Source organism: Mastigoproctus giganteus, chromosome 13 (genome assembly GCF_048544385.1).
Source record: "Mastigoproctus giganteus isolate SK-2022 chromosome 13, ASM4854438v1, whole genome shotgun sequence".
Classification (NCBI taxonomy): Eukaryota; Metazoa; Arthropoda; class Arachnida; order Uropygi; family Thelyphonidae; genus Mastigoproctus; species Mastigoproctus giganteus.
Genome location: NC_143587.1, coordinates 154,324,527 through 154,346,739, shown reverse-complemented (window position 1 = coordinate 154,346,739; position 22,213 = coordinate 154,324,527). Strand labels below are relative to the sequence as shown.

The following is a 22,213-nucleotide window of genomic DNA, read 5'->3' as shown; positions in this document are numbered from 1 at the left end:
TTGAGCAAGCTAAAGGCAATCATAATTACTTGTCTATGTTTCGTAGTTTCATTTCCACTTTCAAGGATGAACAGTGTTGTTTCTGCAGCATTAAGCTGTTGTATCTCCATTGTTGAAGTATTAAGATTAACAATGTGGAGATAACAATATTTTCAGTCTTGAAAAGGGAATTCAAAAGTCTGAAATAAAGATAACTGAGCTTGAAACGCTGTTTGAAGAATCTGCTTGATGATTCTATACAATTATAAACTAAATAAAATAATATTAATTACAGTTGAACGCAAAATAACTGCTTGTTAATACATTTGAAAATTATTAGAAAGTGAATGGGAAAAAAAAAAAAAAAAGGATAAAAATGATAAAATTTAAACAAAATTAACACATTAATGTAAACAAAGAATTAAGATATTTAAAAAGGCTAAGTTTATATGTGAAGTGTATTACTGCTAAAATTCAAATTTGAATAAAAGCAGTCAATTAATGCCACCATTGTGTTGTATCGATAAGAATATTCAAATATTGCTGCCATTGTTATAATATTGATATAGGTGATACTTGGAGGTTTCTACATAGTTTTGCAGCAGTGTAATCAGAATCAGAAGAAGCTTATAAACTATAATTATTAGCAATACAATGTTTTAATAACTTGACTGTATCATGTAGTATGTATGACATTAATACTAGTAGAGCTTTTGTATCAGTGATTTGCTGCAAATATAGCATCACATAACTAGCGTAGTGCATAGTAATGGAACTGTAGGGTTTGGGTTTAATTGTGGTATAAGCAGCTAATAGGTTTCAATCATGCAGGTTGGTATATATTTTTTTGTTTTAGCTAAGAAACAATTTCTAGTAAGGCGATAGGCTATAACTAATTTAAAACTCTACAACATAACAATATGGCGTAGTACATATAATGGAAACTTGATAGTGTGATATATATATTGCATTTATCTTTCAGGTATCTTTCAGTTCACTGTTTTATTCAAGTTAAACTGAATTTAAATGGAAATCAATCTCTCAGACTAAAGCAGCAAAGCAACTGGCTTAAAACAGTGCGAGTGCTATGGCTCAGGTGAGAATTGAAGGGAGGTGGTTCTAGTATGAATCAGGGCCTTTGCACAAGCAGCACAAAAGGTGCTGCTTGTGTGAAGTTTGAGGACCTTTCTGGAACAGGACATAACACAGCCAAGAGAGAAATGTCTTGGCTGTATTTAATGGTTGAATGCACTCTCCTGCCTCAAAATTTCGGGGTATGTGCCATCAACTCCAGAAGCCTTAACCGACTCCAGGCCCAAAGTTTTTCTTAATAAATAATATTCTGGATTTCAATATCATTAATTTCATACTTCCCGGCATCACTCACACACACACACACACACACACACACAGTTTCTCCTCACTATGAAGGGCCTCTCAACTATAAACATTAATGTAAATACCTGTTCAATTCATCTGAAATGTCCATGGGTGATCTATGACATTTTGAAGGACCTGATTTCATTGTTCTTCTCTTCTTTGGCTTCCCATATGTCAATGCAATATGGAATGATGAGTTTCATTACGTTATACAGTATATACAATGTATTTAAGAAAGATAGCAAAGACTGAAGGGATTATGCTTATCAAAAGTAGCCCGAGTGTGACAAAAGCTTTCGCAGATTCAGAAATTATCTGTTAGTACAGAACACGGATGAGGAACCTTTTTAAATTGGAAGGCCATATTTTTTTTAACCAAGATACTATTAGGCTGCATGCTGAGAATTAAATATATATATATATATATATATATATATAAAAAAAAACTATTTTTGTAGGCATGTATACAATTTTAATTACAACCTGTTGTATGAGGAATTTGAACAAAAAAAATAAGCAAGACATTTGTGTAACAAAGATGATAAAACTAAAAATGGACAAACCTCAACAAACCATTTAATGGCTTTGTGACTGCTTAATGACAGATAGCAGTCTGATATTTGGTTCCAACATGGTTAAGCGTAGTTTAATTGGTCCTCCAAGTGAATATCCATCATCTGAGATCTCAAGCTTGTTTTAATTTGTGATATATATATGAAAATATTGATTCACAACAGTAAGTTATGCCAAAGCAAGATAGCATGCTGACGTAGATGTGGGTATTCAACAGCATTTTTCCATATTTGAAGAGGATCTTTCTTACCGTCAAATAGAGACTTCAGAATATTATCTTCTGAGAGCTTAATTAATTCCATCTGTAAGTCATCAGGTGCTTTGGAGACATCAATCGGGTGTGGTTGAAAAGCTAGTTTCAGCGTGAGATCATGTTTCTCAAAATCAGCAAACCATTCATTGTATTCTTATTCCATAGAGTCTAGAACAGCTGTGTATTTTTTCATGTCACATTTCCTTAATGATTTTTTGTCTGTATCCTGTTCATTAATTACTTTTGCCAGTTCAGTGCTCAGCTGAAATTTCTGATTGGGTAAGCAAGGTTTTGAAAAAGGTCAGCATTTTTCTGAAATGCATGTATTTAAGCAACGTATCATATACAGATTTGGTTTTACCTTGCAAAAAATATTCAGATCATTTTGCTTTGACAGTATATCATACAAAAATGCAATATCTCTGCAGAATTTCACTTTTGACAATTCACACTGTTGATTCACTTCCTCCAAAAAGTTTGTGATTTGTTTTAGCTGAGATAAGTTTGACAAGTATTTGTCATTGGGCCAATTAGCACACTTTAAAATGATATGGCAGATCCATGTTGAATGTTTCATCATCAAGCTGAAGCATGTTGCTAAATTGCCGATTTATATGCTCGAATGAAGTTTACAATACCTATAACTTTATTTAAATGTGTCACTTAAAACAGTAGATTTGGCACACAGACTGCTAATGAAGAATACAGTGAAAGGAAATCAAATTAATTAGAGCAACAAAGCAACAAATTAATTAAAGCAACAAATCCTTCATGGTTTCCTCTCATGTACAGTGCACCATCTGTGCATACTTACTAAATTATATAAATTACTCAGAGGAGATCCCCATGGACTGGAGATATGCAAATGTAACCCCAATTCACAAAGGGTAAAACAATTCCAGGATTCTTTCCTGGCTTGCCTTTGTATAAATCGTGCTTTTGCCCTTAGCTTCTTATAATTAATGAGGTTGGTTGTGGTTGGACATTGCCGAAATAGATTCCAGGCTTTAATTTTTGCTTTCTTTGCTTTTGTGCATTCCTGATTCCACCAGTAATTATAATGCCACCAGTAATATAATAATTAGAATAGAATAGAATCTTTAATTGCAGCAATGATAGACATACAATTAGTCCCTTCACGGCATGGTGGTGCCAGGGGTTAACAAAACATATTTACAAAAGAGATACACATGAGAAAAAAAGATAAATCAGATTATTAACAAAGCACAGTTTTACATTTTCAGTTCGACGAGGATATCCTTCCTGTATTTTTTATTATTGACCACTTCTTGGAGGTCCCTGTCGATGGCTTGCAGTGAGGGCAGCATTTGCTTTGGCAGGAATCTGTCGGTTAGTACTAACCGGTTACGGTTTGCTAGCAGCTGTGCTGAAGACCGGAGATAAGGGGGAGGAATGCGCCAAGAGCAGTGATCCCAGAAGTTTGGCTCTGTAATTTTACCAGTGGCCATCTTGATGGTGAACAGCAGCCTTCTTTCTCCGATGTAGGACCGGAGCCTGCGTAGGTGAAGAGCTTCTGCTAACTGCGTTGATCTGAGAGCTGGGGGAAGGTGGAGTTTGCTGTTGGCCCATTTTAGAAGCCAGAATTTGGCAGAGAATATTCTTTTAACGTTGGATTCGGCGGCCGATGCCCATATCTCTGAAGCATACAGTATTGTCGGGTAAAGGATTGATACAATGTATCTTTTTACCAGTTGTGGGTCGGTGGTGTGGAGCAGCTGTTGTTTGGTGACCCAGCGTAGTGAATTCAGCCTCGACTGTATGAGGTTTATGTGATCGTTGAAAGATAGTTTGGAGTCGAAGACGACCCCCAGATCTTTGTGTGTTTGAACGCTTGGAACTGAGGAGCCGTTAAGCACAGGCTCCAACGTTGTTGGGCTGTCCTTTAGAGAATAAGTTATTTGTGCCGATTTTAGGGGGTTGATTTGGAGGTTGAAGGTATTGAGGTAGTCAGCCATGTCCTGCAGTTTGCTAGTGATTTGCTGAGTGATTTCGGCTGCCGAGTTGGATGGCGATATTCTAGTAAGGAGCTTGACATCGTCAGCATATGTGATCCAATTGCACTTATTGGTCACAAATGGCATCATGATTGCTGAGAAGAGAATACCAGACAGGACCCCCCCTTGAGGGGAGTCCTGTCTGGTATTCTCTTCTCAGCAATTATGGCACATAACCGGCAGTTATGTGCCATAATCGTCACATAACCGGCAGTTATGTGACGCGTGAAGGTCTTTGTTCCGATCTTTAGAACAAGGGTCCTCTTCGATAGGAGAGATTCTAGGAACCAGAGAACATCGCCGCGAAAATTGAAGTAGTTTTCTAAGAGACGTAGGAGATGAGGTATATAGATGGCATCAAATGCGGAATAGATGTCAAGATATATAACTGACAATTCCTGTCTTTTATAATATTACTATTATAATAAGATTATAATTCCTGATGCCACCAGTAATTATTGTGACCAGGGGGATTTGATAATGGTATTGTGTCCTTGGCCACTTTTAGAAGGTGTGATGTGATGTAATCTGTTACATTATCAATATTCTGGAGCTGGATTTTTTTCCTCAACAAAAGAGATTGATGATTGAAATTTTGCCCAGTTTGTCCGAACAAATTTCCATTTCCTACTGGGTTTGTTTGAAGGAGTCTTTGATATTAAAAAACTGCATAAGATTGGAAAGTGGTCACTGCCCATAGAATCGTTTGAAACATACCACTCTATGCTTGCGACCAGTACTGGAGAACAAATTGAGAGTTCTATTGCTGAGATGTGTCCAGTTGGAAGTTGTATGTGAGTGTGTACTTGTTGTTGTTGTTATTTGGTTTTTAGGAGCATTAGCAACTAAGGCCATATTGCTCCGGGGATATGCGGTGGTCATTCCCTGACCTTTCTGCATCTCCCGTATTTGGTGGTCACAGGCTCGAACCCCCGTCTAATCAAGAAGTGTGTGCTATGCACTGCTGCTCCTACCTACCTGGCTACAGAGGCGCCATGAGCGTGTGCACCAGTATTGAATATGGTAAGGTTTTGTAACTCTAGAAAGTGTGTGTGTGTGGTATGGTTGTTTATTGGCGCATTAGCTGCTATGGCTATAGTGCGCCTATTCGTAGTTATATCAGAAAATAATAAAGAACGTAACAATTCAAATTCATTTCAGTTCTGAGAGCTATTCATAAAAGATTATACACTCTAATTTGTTTCAGAAAGCAGAAAAGTTCCTTAATATTTGCCTCCTCTCCTATGATATGATGTAGTGTCAGCGGTTCTTGAAGATTAGCCAGATTTTGAAGTGTTGAAGTACGATGTGGTTGATAGTGTGGACAGTCAATCAAAATATGTTTGACTGTTAGATGTTCAGAGCAGTGTGAACACTGTGGAGGATCATTGCCGGTAAGTAAATGGAGGTGAGTCAGATGGGTATGCCCTATTCTTATCCGTGCGAGTACCACTTCTTCTCGCCGAACTGTCTGAGTGCATGAGTGCCATAATTTTGGGTCCTGTTTCAATTGAAAAAGTTTGTTATTTGTTTCTTTATGCCATAGCGCTGTCCACTGTGCATGGTATGCTGTTTGAATTATGATATTATAATCAGATGCTGGAATGAAGGCAGAGGTTACATCTAAGGTTGATGGATTTTTAGCAGATATATCAGCTAGTTCATTTCCTTTTATGCCTGAATGTGCCGGAATCCAGCAAAACTTCACTAGTTGTTGACGGTTGTCAATTTGCAATAGTAAACTCCTGATTTTAATTAAAATATGGTGATTCTGTTGAGAGGGATTCTGCATTGCTCTAATTGAGCTGAGAGAGTCAGTGTAAACTATATATTTTTCAGATGGATGTAGAGTCAAATTTTCTAGGGCTAATTGTATTGCATACAGTTCTGCTGAAAAGTTGGTATACTCAGGTGGAAGAGAAGCTGATATGATAGCAGAGGGAAACACTGCTGCTGCGCCAACAGTTGAAAGAGATTTGGAACCATCCGTATATACCGGCAAGAAGTCAGCACAGCTTCGAAGATGGCTAGCATGGAGTTGTTGCACATTCAGTGTCGGTAGGCGATTCTTTCCCCATTGTAGAAAATAAGTATCACAAGTTAGTTGAGGAAACGATGTCCACGGAGGATGACAGTAATTCTCTATCTGTTGCCTATTGTGGAGAGGAACATTCCAGTTCTGTGATATTTCAAGAAGCCGTAGGCCAGCTGGTCGGATTTTACCTGGTTTATTTCTATAGAGATTAATTAGTGGTTGATTAAAAAGGTAGGGCTGAATAGGATGCAAAGAGCAAGTCTGTATTTTGGCTGCATATTTAAGTAACAGCATTTTTCTGCGGAGATGCAGAGGGGGCTCATGAGCTTCAATGTATAGACTATGAGTTGGAGATGTCCTATATGCACCAATTGCAATCCGCAGTGCATTATGTTGAATAGGATCTAGCCAGCGTAGTACACTCTTTCGGGCAGAATCATAAACTGGAGCACCATAATCTAAACAGGATCTGATCAATGCTCTATATAAGAGCAGCAAAGTTGTACGGTCTGCTCCCCAAGAATGGGCAGATAAAGCTCTTAGCATGTTGATCTTTTTGAGACAGGTAGTACGTAACAATTTAACATGCTCAAAGAAATTCAGCTTACTGTCCAGGATTACTCCCAAGAATCTGATATTGCTGGCAATCGGAATGGTGGTATTTGATATCCGAAGTTCAGGATCCGTATGCAGTTTGCGTTGATTGCAAAAGTGGATCGCAACTGTTTTTTGTTGGGAAAGACGATATCCATTGCACTCAGCCCACTTTTGTACTTTATTGAGAGATATCTGCAATTGCCTTTCAATAGATCTCATATTCTGTGAATGGCAAGAAAGAGAGAGATCGTCAGCGTAAAGGTACGCCTTTACAGTATTTGGAAGTTCTTTTGTGATAGAATCAATTCTGAGGGCAAAGAGGGTCGCACTTAAAACTGACCCTTGTGGTACTCCATCTTCTTGCAAGAATGTAGTAGAAAGGGAATTTTGATATCGCACCTGGAAAGATCTGCTCTTGAGGAAGTTCTTAATAAATATAGGCAGGTTGCCACGGAGACCATGGTTATGGAGGTCACGGAGAATTCCATAACGCCAGGTGGTATCGAATGCCTTCTCTATATCTATGGAGACCATAACTAGGTGTTCGTTTTTAACAAAGGCATTGCGAATTTCGGATTCAGCCTTGATCATCAGATCAAAGGAGGACCTGTTTTGGCGAAAGCCATGCTGACTATTACTTAGTAGATGTTCGCTTTCAATGATCCAAGCGAGTCGACTGTGGATCATTTTTTCAAGAATTTTACTGAGGCAACTGGACAGAGATATTGGTCTGTAACTATTAGGATTGGAGGGGTCTTTTCCAGGTTTCAAGAAGGCCAAAACTGTAGCATGGTGCCAAGAAGTGGGATAAACATTTCCCAGGAAGATTCGGTTAAAAAAGGCTAGCAGCATTTGTAAGTTTTCCTCATCAAGGTGCTGTAACATAACATAATATATCCCATCTGGCCCAGCGGCACTGTTGCGCGTTGTTCTGATGGCTTGCATAAGTTCACATTTTTGGAGTGGCTGGTTATATGGAAGTAGCAGTGAAGTTCGAAAGTTGATGTGTCTCTGTTCTGCGGTGTTCTTAGTTTTCTGAAATTCCGGAGAGTAGGTGGAAGCAGCTGAGACGTCAGCAAAAGTTTTGCCTAAGGCATTTGCTATATCCAGAGGAGCAGAAACGTTTAGACCATTGCAGGAGAGAATTGGAGAAGGTACAGTTGGAAACTTCCCGGAAAGCTGCCTAATTTTCTTCCATATTAATCGTGGGTTCGTGGTTCTATTGATAGTGGATGCAAACCGAGTCCAAGAATCTTTCTTGGCTTGTCTTTGAATGAGACGAGCTTTTGCCTTTAGTTTCTTGTATTGAATAAGATTAACTGTAGTTGGAGTTCGCCGAAATAAATTCCATGCTTTATTTTGTTCTTTCTTCGCTTTTGTGCATTCCTCATTCCACCAACAGTTGAAATGGCGTCGAGTCTTTGAATTTGATATTGGAATTGAGCTTTTAGCTGCAAATAAAAGGCAGGAAGTGATATAGTCGGTAACTTCATCTATGGGATGTAGTTGTATAATTTTTTTATCCAATGTGATTGCTGATTGAAATTTGTCCCAATTAGCTTTAGAAAATTTCCATTTCCTGCAGGGTTCGTCTAATGGTGGTTGTGCAGTCATCAGATTACAAACAATTGGAAAATGATCGCTGCCCATGGGATTATCCAGAGCGGACCATTGCATGACTGAAAACAGTATTGGGGAGCAAATCGATAGGTCAATGGCAGAAGTCTGTCCATTAGGTAACTGTATATGGGTGTGCGAACCACTGTTAAGAAGAGTGAGGTTTTCTTTATCCAGTAAAGTTTCGATCAGTCGGCCGCGTCGGTCTAATTTAGTTGATCCCCATAAAGGGTGGTGGCCATTGAAATCCCCTAGCAGGCAGATAGGGGAGGGGAGCTGTAATAAAAGTTCTTTAAGATCATTATAAGAGTAAGTATTATTTGGTGGGAGATAAACTGAGACTAGAGTTAAAGCAGTCTGACTAATCAGACGCACAGCGACAGCTTCGATTTGGGTTTGGAGAGTGATTTGCCTAGCTGGAATCCTTGTGTTAATTAAGATAGCTACGCCACCTCGAGCAGAATTGGATGTATTCCGATCTAGTCGATAGATTGAGTAGTTTTTTATGGAAATGGAAATTTGAGGAGTTAAATAGGTTTCTTGCAGGCAGAAACCAACTGGAGAGTAGCGGTTAATTAAGTAATGAATGTCGTCAATGTTGCCACGAAAGCCTCTGCAATTCCATTGCAAGATGTTAGGCATTACTTGAATTTAGAAGAAGAAGCTGTACCTGACGTGGATGTCTTATGGCGTTCTGGCTTTGGTTTGTCTCTTTTTGGAAATGTAGGGCGACCTGTGTCCATATCTTCTTCTTCTGCAAATATTTCCAGAACCGGATCTTCCTGTTTGGGAGAATACTCTGAATGCATCGATGTGTCCTGAATAACCTTTTTTGTAGATGAATTAAGATTATTTGAAGTAGTAGCAATCACTGGTGGAGGAGGAGATTTTGCTGGAATTTTAAGAGGCGTATTACTGGCTTGGTCTGAGTGCTTCAGGGTATTGGACTCTTGCTGAGAGAGGACAGCTCGAGCCCAGTCGGAGATTGATATGTTATGTGGAATGGTAACATCAGTTTGCGTGGCTATTGTCTGATATTTTTTTGCGATACTGGCATAGGTACGGTTATGTATAATGGGTGCAACTAATTTTCTTGCTTCCTGATAACTAACTTTATTTTCGACTTTATATTGCATAATTTTTTTCTCTGTTTTCCATCTCTCACATGTCTTAGAGTAGGCCGGATGGTTGCCTTTGCAGTTGGGACAGATCATTTCTTTCACTGAACAATCACTTTGAATGTGATCAGAGGATCCACAGTTGGGACAAACTGGGTTGCTTCTGCATGTCGTTTGAGAGTGGCCATACTTTTGGCATTTATAACATCTCAACGGATTTGGTATAAAAGGACGAGTGCGGCAAAGAAGATATCCTGCTTTTATTGATGAGGGCAGATTTGGACTGTTAAAGGTGAGAATTATATTTCTGGTAGGTATCAGTATATTGTCTCTTTTGACCATAATTCTCTTTACAGCGATGACATTTTGTTCCTTAAGTTCTTCTTTAATTTCTTCCTCCGTCACATTCATCAGGTCCCAACTAGATATTACACCCTTTGATGTATTTAGGGTTGCATGTGGAGTTACGTTAACTGGAATACCAGCAAAAGTTGTCATTTTTAGTAGTTTTTCAGAATGCCTGTGGTTTAGAGTTTCAACAAGTAAGTCCCCTGATTGCAGTCTCTTAACCGTCTTGGGAGACCCTGCAATACTTTCCAGATGTTTTTGGATTAGAAAAGGGGATAGCTTACTGAGAGGCTGTTCTGATAGTGAGTGCATTATTAAAAATGCTGGTAAGTCTGTCACCGAGGGATTTGTTTTCAACCTCTTTGCTTGTGACGAGTCATGTTTATTTTCGGTATCTGGTCGACAGCTTGTCGACTCTATAGTTGGAAACATATTTTTTTCCATGTTGGCTCCTCTTAGCCCCTGGCAGATGGACTTTTCTGCCAAGGTTACCGGCCCCGCCACGGGGAGGCAGGAGCAGTGCCTGGTGTGACCAAGCGAAGTTAGTAGTGATTAGTCTATTAATATGAAAAAAGAAAGGTTACTTTCCTTTCTTGCTCTCGATCAGTACTTTTGAAAAAAGAGCTGCTATTAAATAAAAGGATTTATTAAGGAGAAGAACGTAAAATAGAACTAGAATTCACCTTTTGAGAATCGCAGTGAAAGCACAGAGAAATCGCTTAGTCACAATCGCTTGGCACCCGGGGCCAACTCTAGAAAGGTTACCAGAGAGTTCACTATGAGTGCTACTCCTCCACAAGCTAAATTAGATGAGTTTCTGTACATATTGCAATTATCATTAACCTGTTTACTGCAACAGGTTTATATTCAGATAGGAGATCGTAAAAGTCATCAAAGTTAGCACGGAGCCCATGATATTTCCACTGAATAACTATATCCATTGTTTGCTTTTAACTGGTGTTTGCTTATGCCAGTCTATTTTTCCTTTTTCCTTCTTTGAGAAGACTGATCTGCTTGTGTCAATGTAACCTTCTGGATGAATTTCAAGAAATGTGTCACCTTCATCCACTTTTTCATCGGTGTCCATGGTATCAGATGTGAATGTGTGTGTATCTCAGTTCTTTCAGAGCTCTTAGTTTGCACTTTCGGTTGCTGATTGGGATTCTTATCTGGAGGTATTGTTCCCGGTGTATTTACTTCTTGAGTTGCATATTTGGAGTTCGCCCAACTAGATATAGAGATATTTGGTGGAACAGAGCAATCAGTCTGAGTTGATATTGAGCATAAGTGTTGAGTAACTGAGGCATACGTAGATGATTTAGTAGGAACTGCAAAGTGTTTCTTTGCCTCTTAATATGACACTTTGTTCTCTATCTTATATTTCTAAATGTTCTCTCTTTTCCATTGGATACAGTCCTTAGAGAAGGCAGAATTATTACTGTGGCAATTAGGACAGTTTTGGATTTCATTATTACGGTTCGTATGTGTGCGTGTTCTTTTGAGCCATAAGCGACTACACCTCTGCACACAGTTTGAGAATGACAGAATTTTTGGCATTTAAAGCACAGGACTGGATTGGGAATGTGCGGTCGAACATGGCATCTGAGGTATCCAGCTTTTACAGCTGTGGGGAGATTTGGTTACTTGAATGTCAATATGATTGTTTGAGTAGGGACAGGCTCTCCATCTTTTTTGATGACAATTCTTTTTGCATGGACTACATTTTGGCTGCTTAATTCACAGACAAGTTCATCCTCTGATACATTTAGGAGATCCCATTCTGATATTACCCCTTTAGAGCAGTTCAAGATGGCATGTGGGGTAACCTTTGTGGGAATTCCATCAAAGGTAGATATTTTCAAGTCTTTCAAGCATGTCTGTGCTCACTCATCTCCACTAATAAGTCTCCAGATCTTAGTCGCTGAACCATTTTTGGAGGGCCAGCCACATTTTCAAGGCATTTCTGCATCAAAATTGGGGAGAGCTTACTCAATGGTTGGTCTGTGGAGGAATGTAATATTAAAAAGAGAAGAGCAGAGCAGAAAACTCTGTAACTTCTTTTTTTTTTTGTCTCTTGGCAATGGATGTATTCAATTTATCATGGTCGTCATGTCTATTTGAATCTGGATCAAGAGATCCATAGTTGGACTGCTTTGTGTTGTCCATATTGCTCCTTTTAGCCCCAGGAGAGCGGATTTCTTCTCCAAAGTTTCCAGCCCCGCCACATGGAGGCAGGAGCGGTTCCACCAGTGACCAAACGATAAGGTTGTTAGTGTTAGTAGGCTAGTCTTATATACAAAAAGAAAGGTGGCTTTCCTTTCTGTTGAGTAAGCCAACTTCTTTACTTTAGAAGAACAAAATTATATAACTTCGGAAATTAGAAAATAACGCTCAACTACAATCAATTGCTCTTTTAAGAAAATTGCTATAGTCACTCGCTTGGCACTTGGGGCCAGTTGCAATTAAGAGCTGCCGAATTTTCACTCACTACTGATACATACACCAAAATGCAGAAACAGACTAGAGCGTACCATCACCGCGAAATGCAGACGCAACAGAAAGCCCCCCAATCAAGCAAAATTGTCATGCATGCAGTTATACAAACAATTAACATTAACACAATACATTTAATCATGCTCTTAAAATAAGCACTCAAATTAAGCACTATAAATTCATAACTTATACAGAGTTAATATAACACCTAAAGGTCACCAGTATACAATGCACAATTCCATTTAATAGTATTCTTCAACTTTTTTTTTTAAGCCCTGGATTATATCTTGATCAAAGCCAAAAAAATGTCATATTAGGTGACAGATACTCAACACCAATTGCATGTAGTCCAGTTACTTGGCAATGAGGAACCTATTATCCACAAACAGCAAAATTTTTCAACTCCCCACAAATCTTTTGATCTAAGTCTCTGATCCATTATCCATAGTTTTTGTTGACATCTACGCCTTTTGGTTTGCTTGATACATAGTTGGTAATGTCTTCAAATCTTTAAAGCACTACAGCTTATGGGTTTTCTCAATGATTATGAGAGAAAGCTTCTCTGGGGGTCAGACATGTTTGTGTTTGTTACTAGGAGAATGGCAATTCATTGTTTAGTCTTTTCTGCTAATATATTTTCACATTTAAATGCAAGTGTTTTATCAAATAGCAACTTAAAAAAAAAAAAAAGTTTTGTTTCATTAGTATACAAATTTTTTTCTGGTCATATGTCAACAAAACATTTTTAAAAAATTCTCCTTCTGTTTCTCACATTGATTGCTGCCCTTTTGCTGCATGCTTTTTTGAAAGACAGCCTGCGAAGTCTTAAATTTCTGGAACCAATCAGAACACTTCAGATAAGTCTATAAGTTGCCGTACCCAATATGGTGACATCCCACAGGCTTTCCACACATGGTAGAGGCTCTGAAGTACTTGCTTCTATTCTTGTTTTATATTGTTACTTGGGTTGACTGTGATGGTCAAGATTTCTGAAGGTAACTGTTTCCTTAGGCAAAAGAGTAATTACCTATAAACAATTCCTAAATTCAGTTGGAGGTTACCCATGATGATATGCAGGGCACAAGTTGAAGTAGTTCTGCGGTTAGTAGAATCAACCTTTGCAGCGAGTCTAATTTTTTCTTGATTAGTGTTTTATCTACTCTGTGACACCATATGTTACCATGCAGGAGAAAAACTCTTTTATAAAGAGTTGATAAAGCTTTACTTCTCAGCCCACTGGTGGCAAAAGAAGGAAACCGAAGACATTTTGCTGTGTTGTGGTCACGATAAAGATCATGTTAGGATTTTAGCCAGTTAACAGATGTAGTGGATGTTCACATCAATAGAATTCATTACTTGCAATGGCATTGTGTGGGGATTCATCAGGTCTTGTCACAGATATTTGTGGTTTTTTCATGGTATGCAGATGATAACACCAGAGTGACTGCACTCTCATTCTCTTCACTGTAATGCTGTGGTGCTCTGTTGCTGAGGGATATCATTTTTCAGAAATTGGGATTGAACTGGTTGAACCTATCAGCAGATAGCCTCAGTCTATCTTGACTGAACTATTCATACTGGAAGTTATTAACATGTATGATGGCCCACATGATGGTGCATCACATTTGTGTCTATTTAGGTGAGAATAGGTTTAATGTTTCTTATCATTTTCAATTGCACTTTGTCAACACTGCATTCTAGTAATTTGGTGTGGACATTTTATTTTCAATCTCTGCATAATGTTCTCTCTATTTTGCTAGAAATATGTTTGACATTACTTGCAGTTAATTTTGTATATTACTTTCTTATGTCTGTACAGATAGCAGCACAGTAGTTATATAATTGCCATCCTCCCCATACTAGATGGAAAAGGTCTCGATTCAAATCCTGTCAGTGGCACAGGGAACTTTTATAAGCTTTTTTCATTCTGTGGTTGAGTTAACCTCGGATGTGGATAGCAGTTTTTCCCTCGTATGCTTGGGTTTTCTGTCTATCAAAACAGGCAAATTGACCAGAGAATACAAGCAATTTATGGACACATATACATGGGAAGATTGAATTAGTATTTTGGTGGTCTAATATAGCTTTAGTTTTTAAAAGATTCTGTTCATATACACATTTTTTGCATGCATCATCAACAGCCATTACCAGAATATCTTTACTGTTTTGATCCTAGCAGTAGGTTTCCCCAAGCTTTCAATCATTTTTTTGATCTTTTAGAATGGTGAACAGTGCACTTTTAGGGAACCCACACCATTATCTATGACTTCTAAATTCTTAATTTTGTCTGTAGCTGCCAAAGCTACTTGTTTCGTAGAATTCAGATCAATAAACACAGTATACACATACTGTATAATTAAATAACCTTCTAGTTGAAGTTAATTTCATTTTGCCAATAACGATTTCTTACAGTAAGGCTCAAGCTTATCATTAGCTTCGACAAATTTGCATTCTTTCATTTTTAAATGTAAATATTGTAATAAAAAAGTGAAAAACAAAAGTGGCAGAACTTTTTGGAAGTTATATAGAATTTTATCATTTTTCAAGGTTATTATAATAAGTATAAAATAGTATTAGGTTTATGGGAAATTGGCTAGGACGTACTGCACCCATTGAAATAACATGTTAGAGCACTAAAAAAAAAAGTCACTATAAAGCCCTTCAACTGTATTAAGAGTGTTAATATTCAGTTGTGACCTGAAAGCACTCCCACCACACAATCATAATTTTCAGACATGTTTTTTATTCTGGCGCATATTTCTCTGGGAGCTACAGTTCAAATGTCAAGGAGTCATATGTGGCTCGAGCCATGGTTTAGCCATGTCTGATCTACAAGTTCCCTTCTAGCAAGGACCTGAAGAGCATCATTCAAGACAGTTCTTCAGGCTTGAGTCATAACCAAAAGAACATCTTCTAATGCCATTTGTGAATGCACTGGTTTGTGCTTCCTAGCTAATTAAAACTTTCTTTAAAACTAGTTACACTGCATCTTACTTCCAGAATAATTTAGTTAAAATTACTGTTTAGCTGCAGCTGCCTAGTATTCATCCTCTTCATTTTTGTGACACTTGATACCACATTGACCCAATTCCACTTCTTTGCTGTTTAGGCTTCTATAACTGATAATCCTATCTAGCTGCTCATTCCAAGAACATATTTTGTGTTGCGTATCACAGTTCACTGACAAGCACAATGAGGATGTCACTGACCAGGACTACATCCCAGACAGTATGGGTCACAAATGCTTTGTACTACTATAAGGACAGTGGAATTGGAAAACAGGCCTTGAGCTTCAGGTTCCATATCATAAAACTTTCTAGCGATGACCGACAAACTGACTTTAATATCTACATAAAATACTAAAACAGTGTTTATTTATTTTAATAAATTTAAGTCAGTTTGTCAGCCATCACTAGAAAGTTTTATGATATAAGAACAGTGTTTCAGCCTATATCCCACAATATTCCATAATGGCACACTTCCCTATGGCTGTAGAATGGTTCATTCTACAGCCATATAGCTGGCTTCTGACTAAGAAGTTACACTTTGAAAAAAAAAAAAAAAAAAAAGAGGTGAGGAATGGATAGTTGGTTGCGACTCTGATCAGTTCCCCACAAGCCTATCCTAGAAGATATGGAGAGGTTTCCTCCTGGTTAGTTGGCTTCAGACCCTAATTTTCACATTAAATAATGTCTTATACCACCTTCAATACTGTTTACATCACTAATAACATTTAAATATTTATTAGTTTTCGAAGTAAATTTTTGCACTGAAAGTGACCACTATTAAACAGTTACATCACACAGCATCATGCACAAACAGAATGCCACTATACTCAAAGTACAGAACAACTATAACAGCAAAATTTATAATTATAATAATTGTAAAATTATAATAAATATGCCAGCTAATTACAGTTTCAATACAAAACCATATAAGCCTCTGTTTTAATGAAAAAGATTCTGCATTGCTAAGAGTAGACAATCCTGAAAGCCAAAAAATGGTGCAAAAACAAGAGGTCAGAAGAACCCACAGAAGTACAATTTCAGTTTGCCAAATGTTTTATGGGTTCATGAAATGAGGTATTGAGGTTTCCATTACGGCTGGCTCCGAGGAATGAATTCATTTTATGGAATATTTCAAATATTTGTAAAATAAAAACTTTATATCTTTCAAATATTAATTTATTCATATTTTGACCCAATTCCTCAACATCTGATTGAAATTATTTCCAAAAATCAAGAAATAAATAATAAAAACCATAAACAAGTTGACGGTTTTTATTTTTTATAGGTTATTATTATTTTTTAATGCAGTGGTACTACCTTTTATATCTATACATCATGTAATTTAATTTTAATCAATTTCTGGATCTTAATTCCTGAAAATAAGGTGATTTAAACTCAAATTGGTATTTGCCATATAGTGTAAAGAACTCTTGCTGCAACAGCCAAAAAAATAAAAAAATTAATAACAAAAAAAAAAAAAAAAAAAAAAAAAAAATGAAATAGACTATTTGATTCCATCCTCATAGGAGCGAGTCAACTGTTGTCTGATATTTCACCAAACTTCGCCAAATTATCAGCCTCAAACACCTATGAAGGCAACTAATCCCAGTAATTAACAACTTGCTAACTACAAGAAATCCAAGTGTAAACCTCTTCCACTAAAATTTGAATTTATGGCCCCTAGTTCTGGATTCAATTATTATGGAAAACTTTCAGTGACCTTTTACTTTCACCTCCAGAGCCATATACACTTCAATAAAGTCTTTCCGCAGTGTTTAGTTTCCAAACGCTGTAGTCCACATATTCAAAGTCATTGTTCAAATGACTGAATTTTTGAATCTCCCCGGACACACTGTTCATCTTTGTGCAAAGATAGCCAAAGCATAACTCTGTTTTGGACAAAGATATTGAGCTCCTGCAACCCTTTCAAGAAGCCCAAATGCCTTTTTTTAGATGCCTGAACATACTGTTCCAAGTGAGGTTTTACAACTACCTTATACAGTGGAATTATGCCCCCCTATCTACACAAGCAAATGGTTGATAAATCATTGATAGGATACCATAGGTCTTCTCTGAAACCTGTCAACATTCCTCAAATAACTTTATGTCCAACTGCATTGTAACTCCCAAATTCCTTTCTTCATCTACTGTTTTTAATTTAACTTTATCAAGTATAAGACCATGCACTTTGCTGAATTACAGCATAACTGCCACTTTTATGTCCATCCCCACAGTCTATCTATATCATCCTGAATAAGCTGTTTGGCTGTGCTCAAACTGGAAAATGGCCAATAACTATGATCACCTTTGATTTTTAAGAACTACTTTTTGCTACCATCTATTAAAGCTGCTATTAATTGGAAATACAAGTAAAAGAAATGTCAGCATATAACCAAGACTTCAAAAGGGCACTTTTATTTGAAACATCTGTGAAAAAACCATGGAAGATATATATTTATGAAATTATTCACCTGATTATGAGCTTGATTAAAATTTTATTAGGTATTGTAATAATTTGCTGCATTTAATACAGCAACTAACAGAATTTCTTATCACACAACTGCACTTCAGTAAACCTCCATATAGGCACCTTTGGTAGCACGTAGAATGTCAAGACTGATTTTATTAAAAGTGTTTTGAAGCATCTCTTGAGAAGTTGAAATCACTGCCAATTCAGTTCAGTCTAACTCCGTGACATTAACTTTTTTTTGCATACACCTTGTTCTTTACATAGCCTCATACAAAGAAATCCAAAAGTGTGATATCTGGTGAATGAATTTCCTAACTGACAGATCAGCTGGGTAGCACATAGAATGTCTTGACATTTTAAGTACCACCAACAGTACTCATGTGAAAGTTAACTGAAGTGCAGTTGTGTAATAAGAAATTCTTTGAGTTGTTTTATTAAGTGTAGCAAATCATTTTACAATAATTATTAAAATAAAATATTAATTTTCATAATCAGATGAATAATTTACAGATGCCCTGTACTTTGTCTGGGAGGTTTTCAATGTAATGTCCAGGGAGAACAGAACCAGAGTATGTATGTCTGGGACAGACAACAACAACAATAATGCAAATGAGTTAACATCTCTAAAGGATATAAAAAGAGATATATATATATATTTTTTTTTTTAAGTTTGTAACAAAGTTCATAAGCAAGTAACCAGAACTGTCAAACACTTAACAAATATTTGAAAATAAAATAGATTTAAATACCTTTAAATCCCTATGAACTACTCCTTGTGAATGCATGTAATCAACTGCTTCAAGTATTTGACGGATAAGATCACTAGCATCCTTTTCTGTATAGCTCCCTTTCTCAACAATGCGATCAAATAATTCTCCACCTGTAACTCTTAAATGAAAAAAAAAATAATAATAATAAATATTGCTTAATTATTTTTGTATACAGCAGAATTACCAGTAAAATATGAAATCTTTTATATGAAATCTGAAATCTTTTATAATCTCTGTTAATAGCTAAATTATTATTTAGCTATTAACAAATAATAGTTAAATAATAATTAAATAGTAAAATAATAAACTTTATTGTTAAAGTTTTGCATTAAGTTCAGATCATTTTATTTCATCATCCAAATCTGTTATATACATGGTGGGTGAATTATGACATTAAAAATCAGTCCTTTTGGACTATCAACCTTACATTTACTATTTATTCTCCATGCTATCCATTAACTGTTAGACTATTTAGCCCTAGCCAGAATAAGTCCTCTTTTTCTAATGCTTGCTTAACATCATTGGCCTATCTTTCTTCTGTCTACTTTTAAGACTATTACAGTTCTTGCTCTGAATTCTGTTTAGTTAATTGCCAACTTTCTAAAGTATCTTTATTTTGCTAATCTTAGATTGGATATTATTTACAGATTTTATTATTTCTCATTAGTAATATGGTCTTGTCAATGGATCAATTTGATCCACTGACAAGACCGGGACCCACCAAATTGATCCATAAAATAATGGATCAATTTGGTGGGTCCCAGTAACCATGATAGCAAGAGTGCAAGGCTGTACTGAGTGGAGTGTGCAGGGTTTGAGACCAGCTGTCAGTAGTCATGGATTTCCTCCTCAGTATCTTGAGTAAGCGAGTCTCAAGGCCAGGTGCTATTATCAAGTCAAATCCAAGGATTCTGACTAGAAATGCATTCCAAAAAATTAAATGGATCAATTTGTTAGATTCAGAAATAAGAAAAACTTATTTCTGAAGATCAAAATTTCTGATCTTTTATTTTCTTATCTTTAATTTGTGTATTTTTTGCTTTGCTCACAGCCTCACAAGTTAAAAAAAACAAGCTTAAAAACTGTTATAAAACAGTTAATTATTATTTTTTTTTTTATTAGTTTCACTCTCTCTCTTTTTGTTATGTTGTTTTACAACACAGGGACAACTAAAGCCAAAATGTGTCTATCTATCTATCTGGTGGGTCCCAGTAACCATGATAGCAAGAGTGCAAGGCTGTACTGAGTGGAGTGTGCAGGGTTTGAGACCAGCTGTCAGTAGTCATGGATTTCCTCCTCAGTATCTTGAGTAAGCGAGTCTCAAGGCCAGGTGCTATTATCAAGTCAAATCCAAGGATTCTGACTAGAAATGCATTCCAAAAAATTAAATGGATCAATTTGTTAGATTCAGAAATAAGAAAAACTTATTTCTGAAGATCAAAATTTCTGATCTTTTATTTTCTTATCTTTAATTTGTGTATTTTTTGCTTTGCTCACAGCCTCACAAGTTAAAAAAAACAAGCTTAAAAACTGTTATAAAACAGTTAATTATTATTTTTTTTTTTATTAGTTTCACTCTCTCTCTTTTTGTTATGTTGTTTTACAACACAGGGACAACTAAAGCCAAAATGTGTCTATCTATCTGTCAGTCTTTATCACTATCCAGTTTTGTTAAATATGGTTAGACTATCAAAGTGCATTTGTTATTTGTAACTGTTTAATTTACATTAACAATTTGATTAGGTTTGTTTAAATATAGAAGGAGAGTTAGAGAAGCTTGCAGGTTTGCCAAAGATCACAATGACAATCAGTTATAATTAACAAAGTTGCCTTGCTGTGAGTAGTAGCTGAGAGAGAGAATGAAGCAGATATTTTCTCAGAAGTAGAGGGGTGTGTGTGTGTGTGTGTGTGTGCGTGTGTGTGTGCGTGTGTGCGTGTGTGCGTGCGTGTGTGTGTGCGTGTAAGAAATCTATGTCAAATACAAAGTTTTATCAATATATCTTCTTTGTGTCTATTTGTCCATGAAATAGAATACAAAAGGCATATGATGCAAGAAAGCAAGCTTATAGAGCATCAGGCAAAAAAAAAAAAAAAAAAAAAACCCCACCTTCTCATTTCATCCATTTGGTCACTCCAAATGTTTGTCTAGTTCAGCCTTAAATTTATTTAAGCTATCAAACTTCCACAACAATGGATGAAAGTCTGTTTCAGCAATCAACTACTCGCTGGCTAAAGGCAAACTACCACACATCTATTCTACAACTACCTTTCCTCAATTTGAATCTGTCCCCTCAGGTTCTTAATTTCCGCAAGTGGAAGTAGTGCACTGAGCCTGCTCAAACCATTCAAGTCCTTGTACACCTCAACATGGTTGATCTATTTAAAGTTGTATCTAAATGGGAGTATATTTGGCACAGAAGATGTTCCTAGTATCTGTAAAAAGCACAAACTGAAAGTTATCATGTGTATTATGATCTGGATTTTTGGCAGCTTGACCCGCACAATAATTTCCCAAGATTCCAACATGGCTGGGAATCCCACATATAGCAACCTGTTTTTATAAATTTACTTTCTGAATCTAAAAACTGATTCTTAAGGTGTTGAAATCAATGGTTGTGTGAGGAGCTATTCTGTGACACAAGTACAACATTAAGAGAGTTAGTACAGAGGGCTAAAATCAGAGTTTAGTTTAAAGGTTGTAAAAGGATATAGTTCTGCTGTAAAATTACTGCAAACAAGAGGCAAGGAGACAGATATAACTGACAGTAGAAAAGTGACTGCAGCACCTACTGAGCTGACCCAATTTGATTTTGATCCATCTGCATATATCTGATAACCATTTCTATTTTCAAAGTTGAGACATATGAAATGTTAATGGAAAAATGTCTCTTTTCTTCCATTTTGTAAGGCAATAGATAGATAAAGGTATAGTCAGCAACCACAGCAAATATTTTTTCCCAAAACTGTAAAGAAGCCACATAAATAATTTTTCTCAAACTTAAACTAAGAGTCTGCAAGACAACCCTGCTGGTTTATGAATAGAGGACCAATTTTGATGTGATAATTGACTGCATATTTCTGCTGACTACATACTGAGTAGTTAATCTTGCTAAAGATGTAGTAGGGGGTCCACTGTGTTGTGTACAAGCTGGAAATTTGTGAAATTTCAATGGTGCCTTGAGGCTATATGGAGAGCATTGTGGTGAATTACCTATGGGCTATAACATGCTCTTTCTAGCAGAAGTATATATAAGGGATCGATGTGGTGGTGGTATGGGAGATAAATGGTGAAATGGATGCTAAGGCCAAACTGTGTTGCCTTATATTAGTGTTTCTCAACCAGTGGAACTTAAGCAGACCAAAAATATTTTGGTACCTCAACAGGCAATGGGTTTCCTGGAAGTTTACTGTTATCTCTAGAAGGGAGTTCAGAAAATGTTAGCGAGTTTACAGTATAAATCAATTTCAAAACATGTGCCCAGGATCATTAAACAAAGACTATTCCAATCATAAAACCCATTTGAGAAATCTAATTTTTGGTCTTTCTGTGAATGCCT

General features: G+C 36.7%; 1 protein-coding gene across 1 annotated transcript in view; it reads right to left on the bottom strand.

Moving 5' to 3' along the window:
- Nucleotides 1–22,213, bottom strand: part of CaMKI (Calcium/calmodulin-dependent protein kinase I) — a 269,499-nt gene that overhangs the window by 102,757 nt on the left and 144,529 nt on the right. Inside the window, exon 4 of the mRNA XM_090388015.1 lies at nt 18,636–18,774. Within this exon, the coding sequence (XP_090244141.1) occupies nt 18,636–18,774 (139 nt within the window). The remainder of the gene's footprint in view (nt 1–18,635; nt 18,775–22,213) is intronic.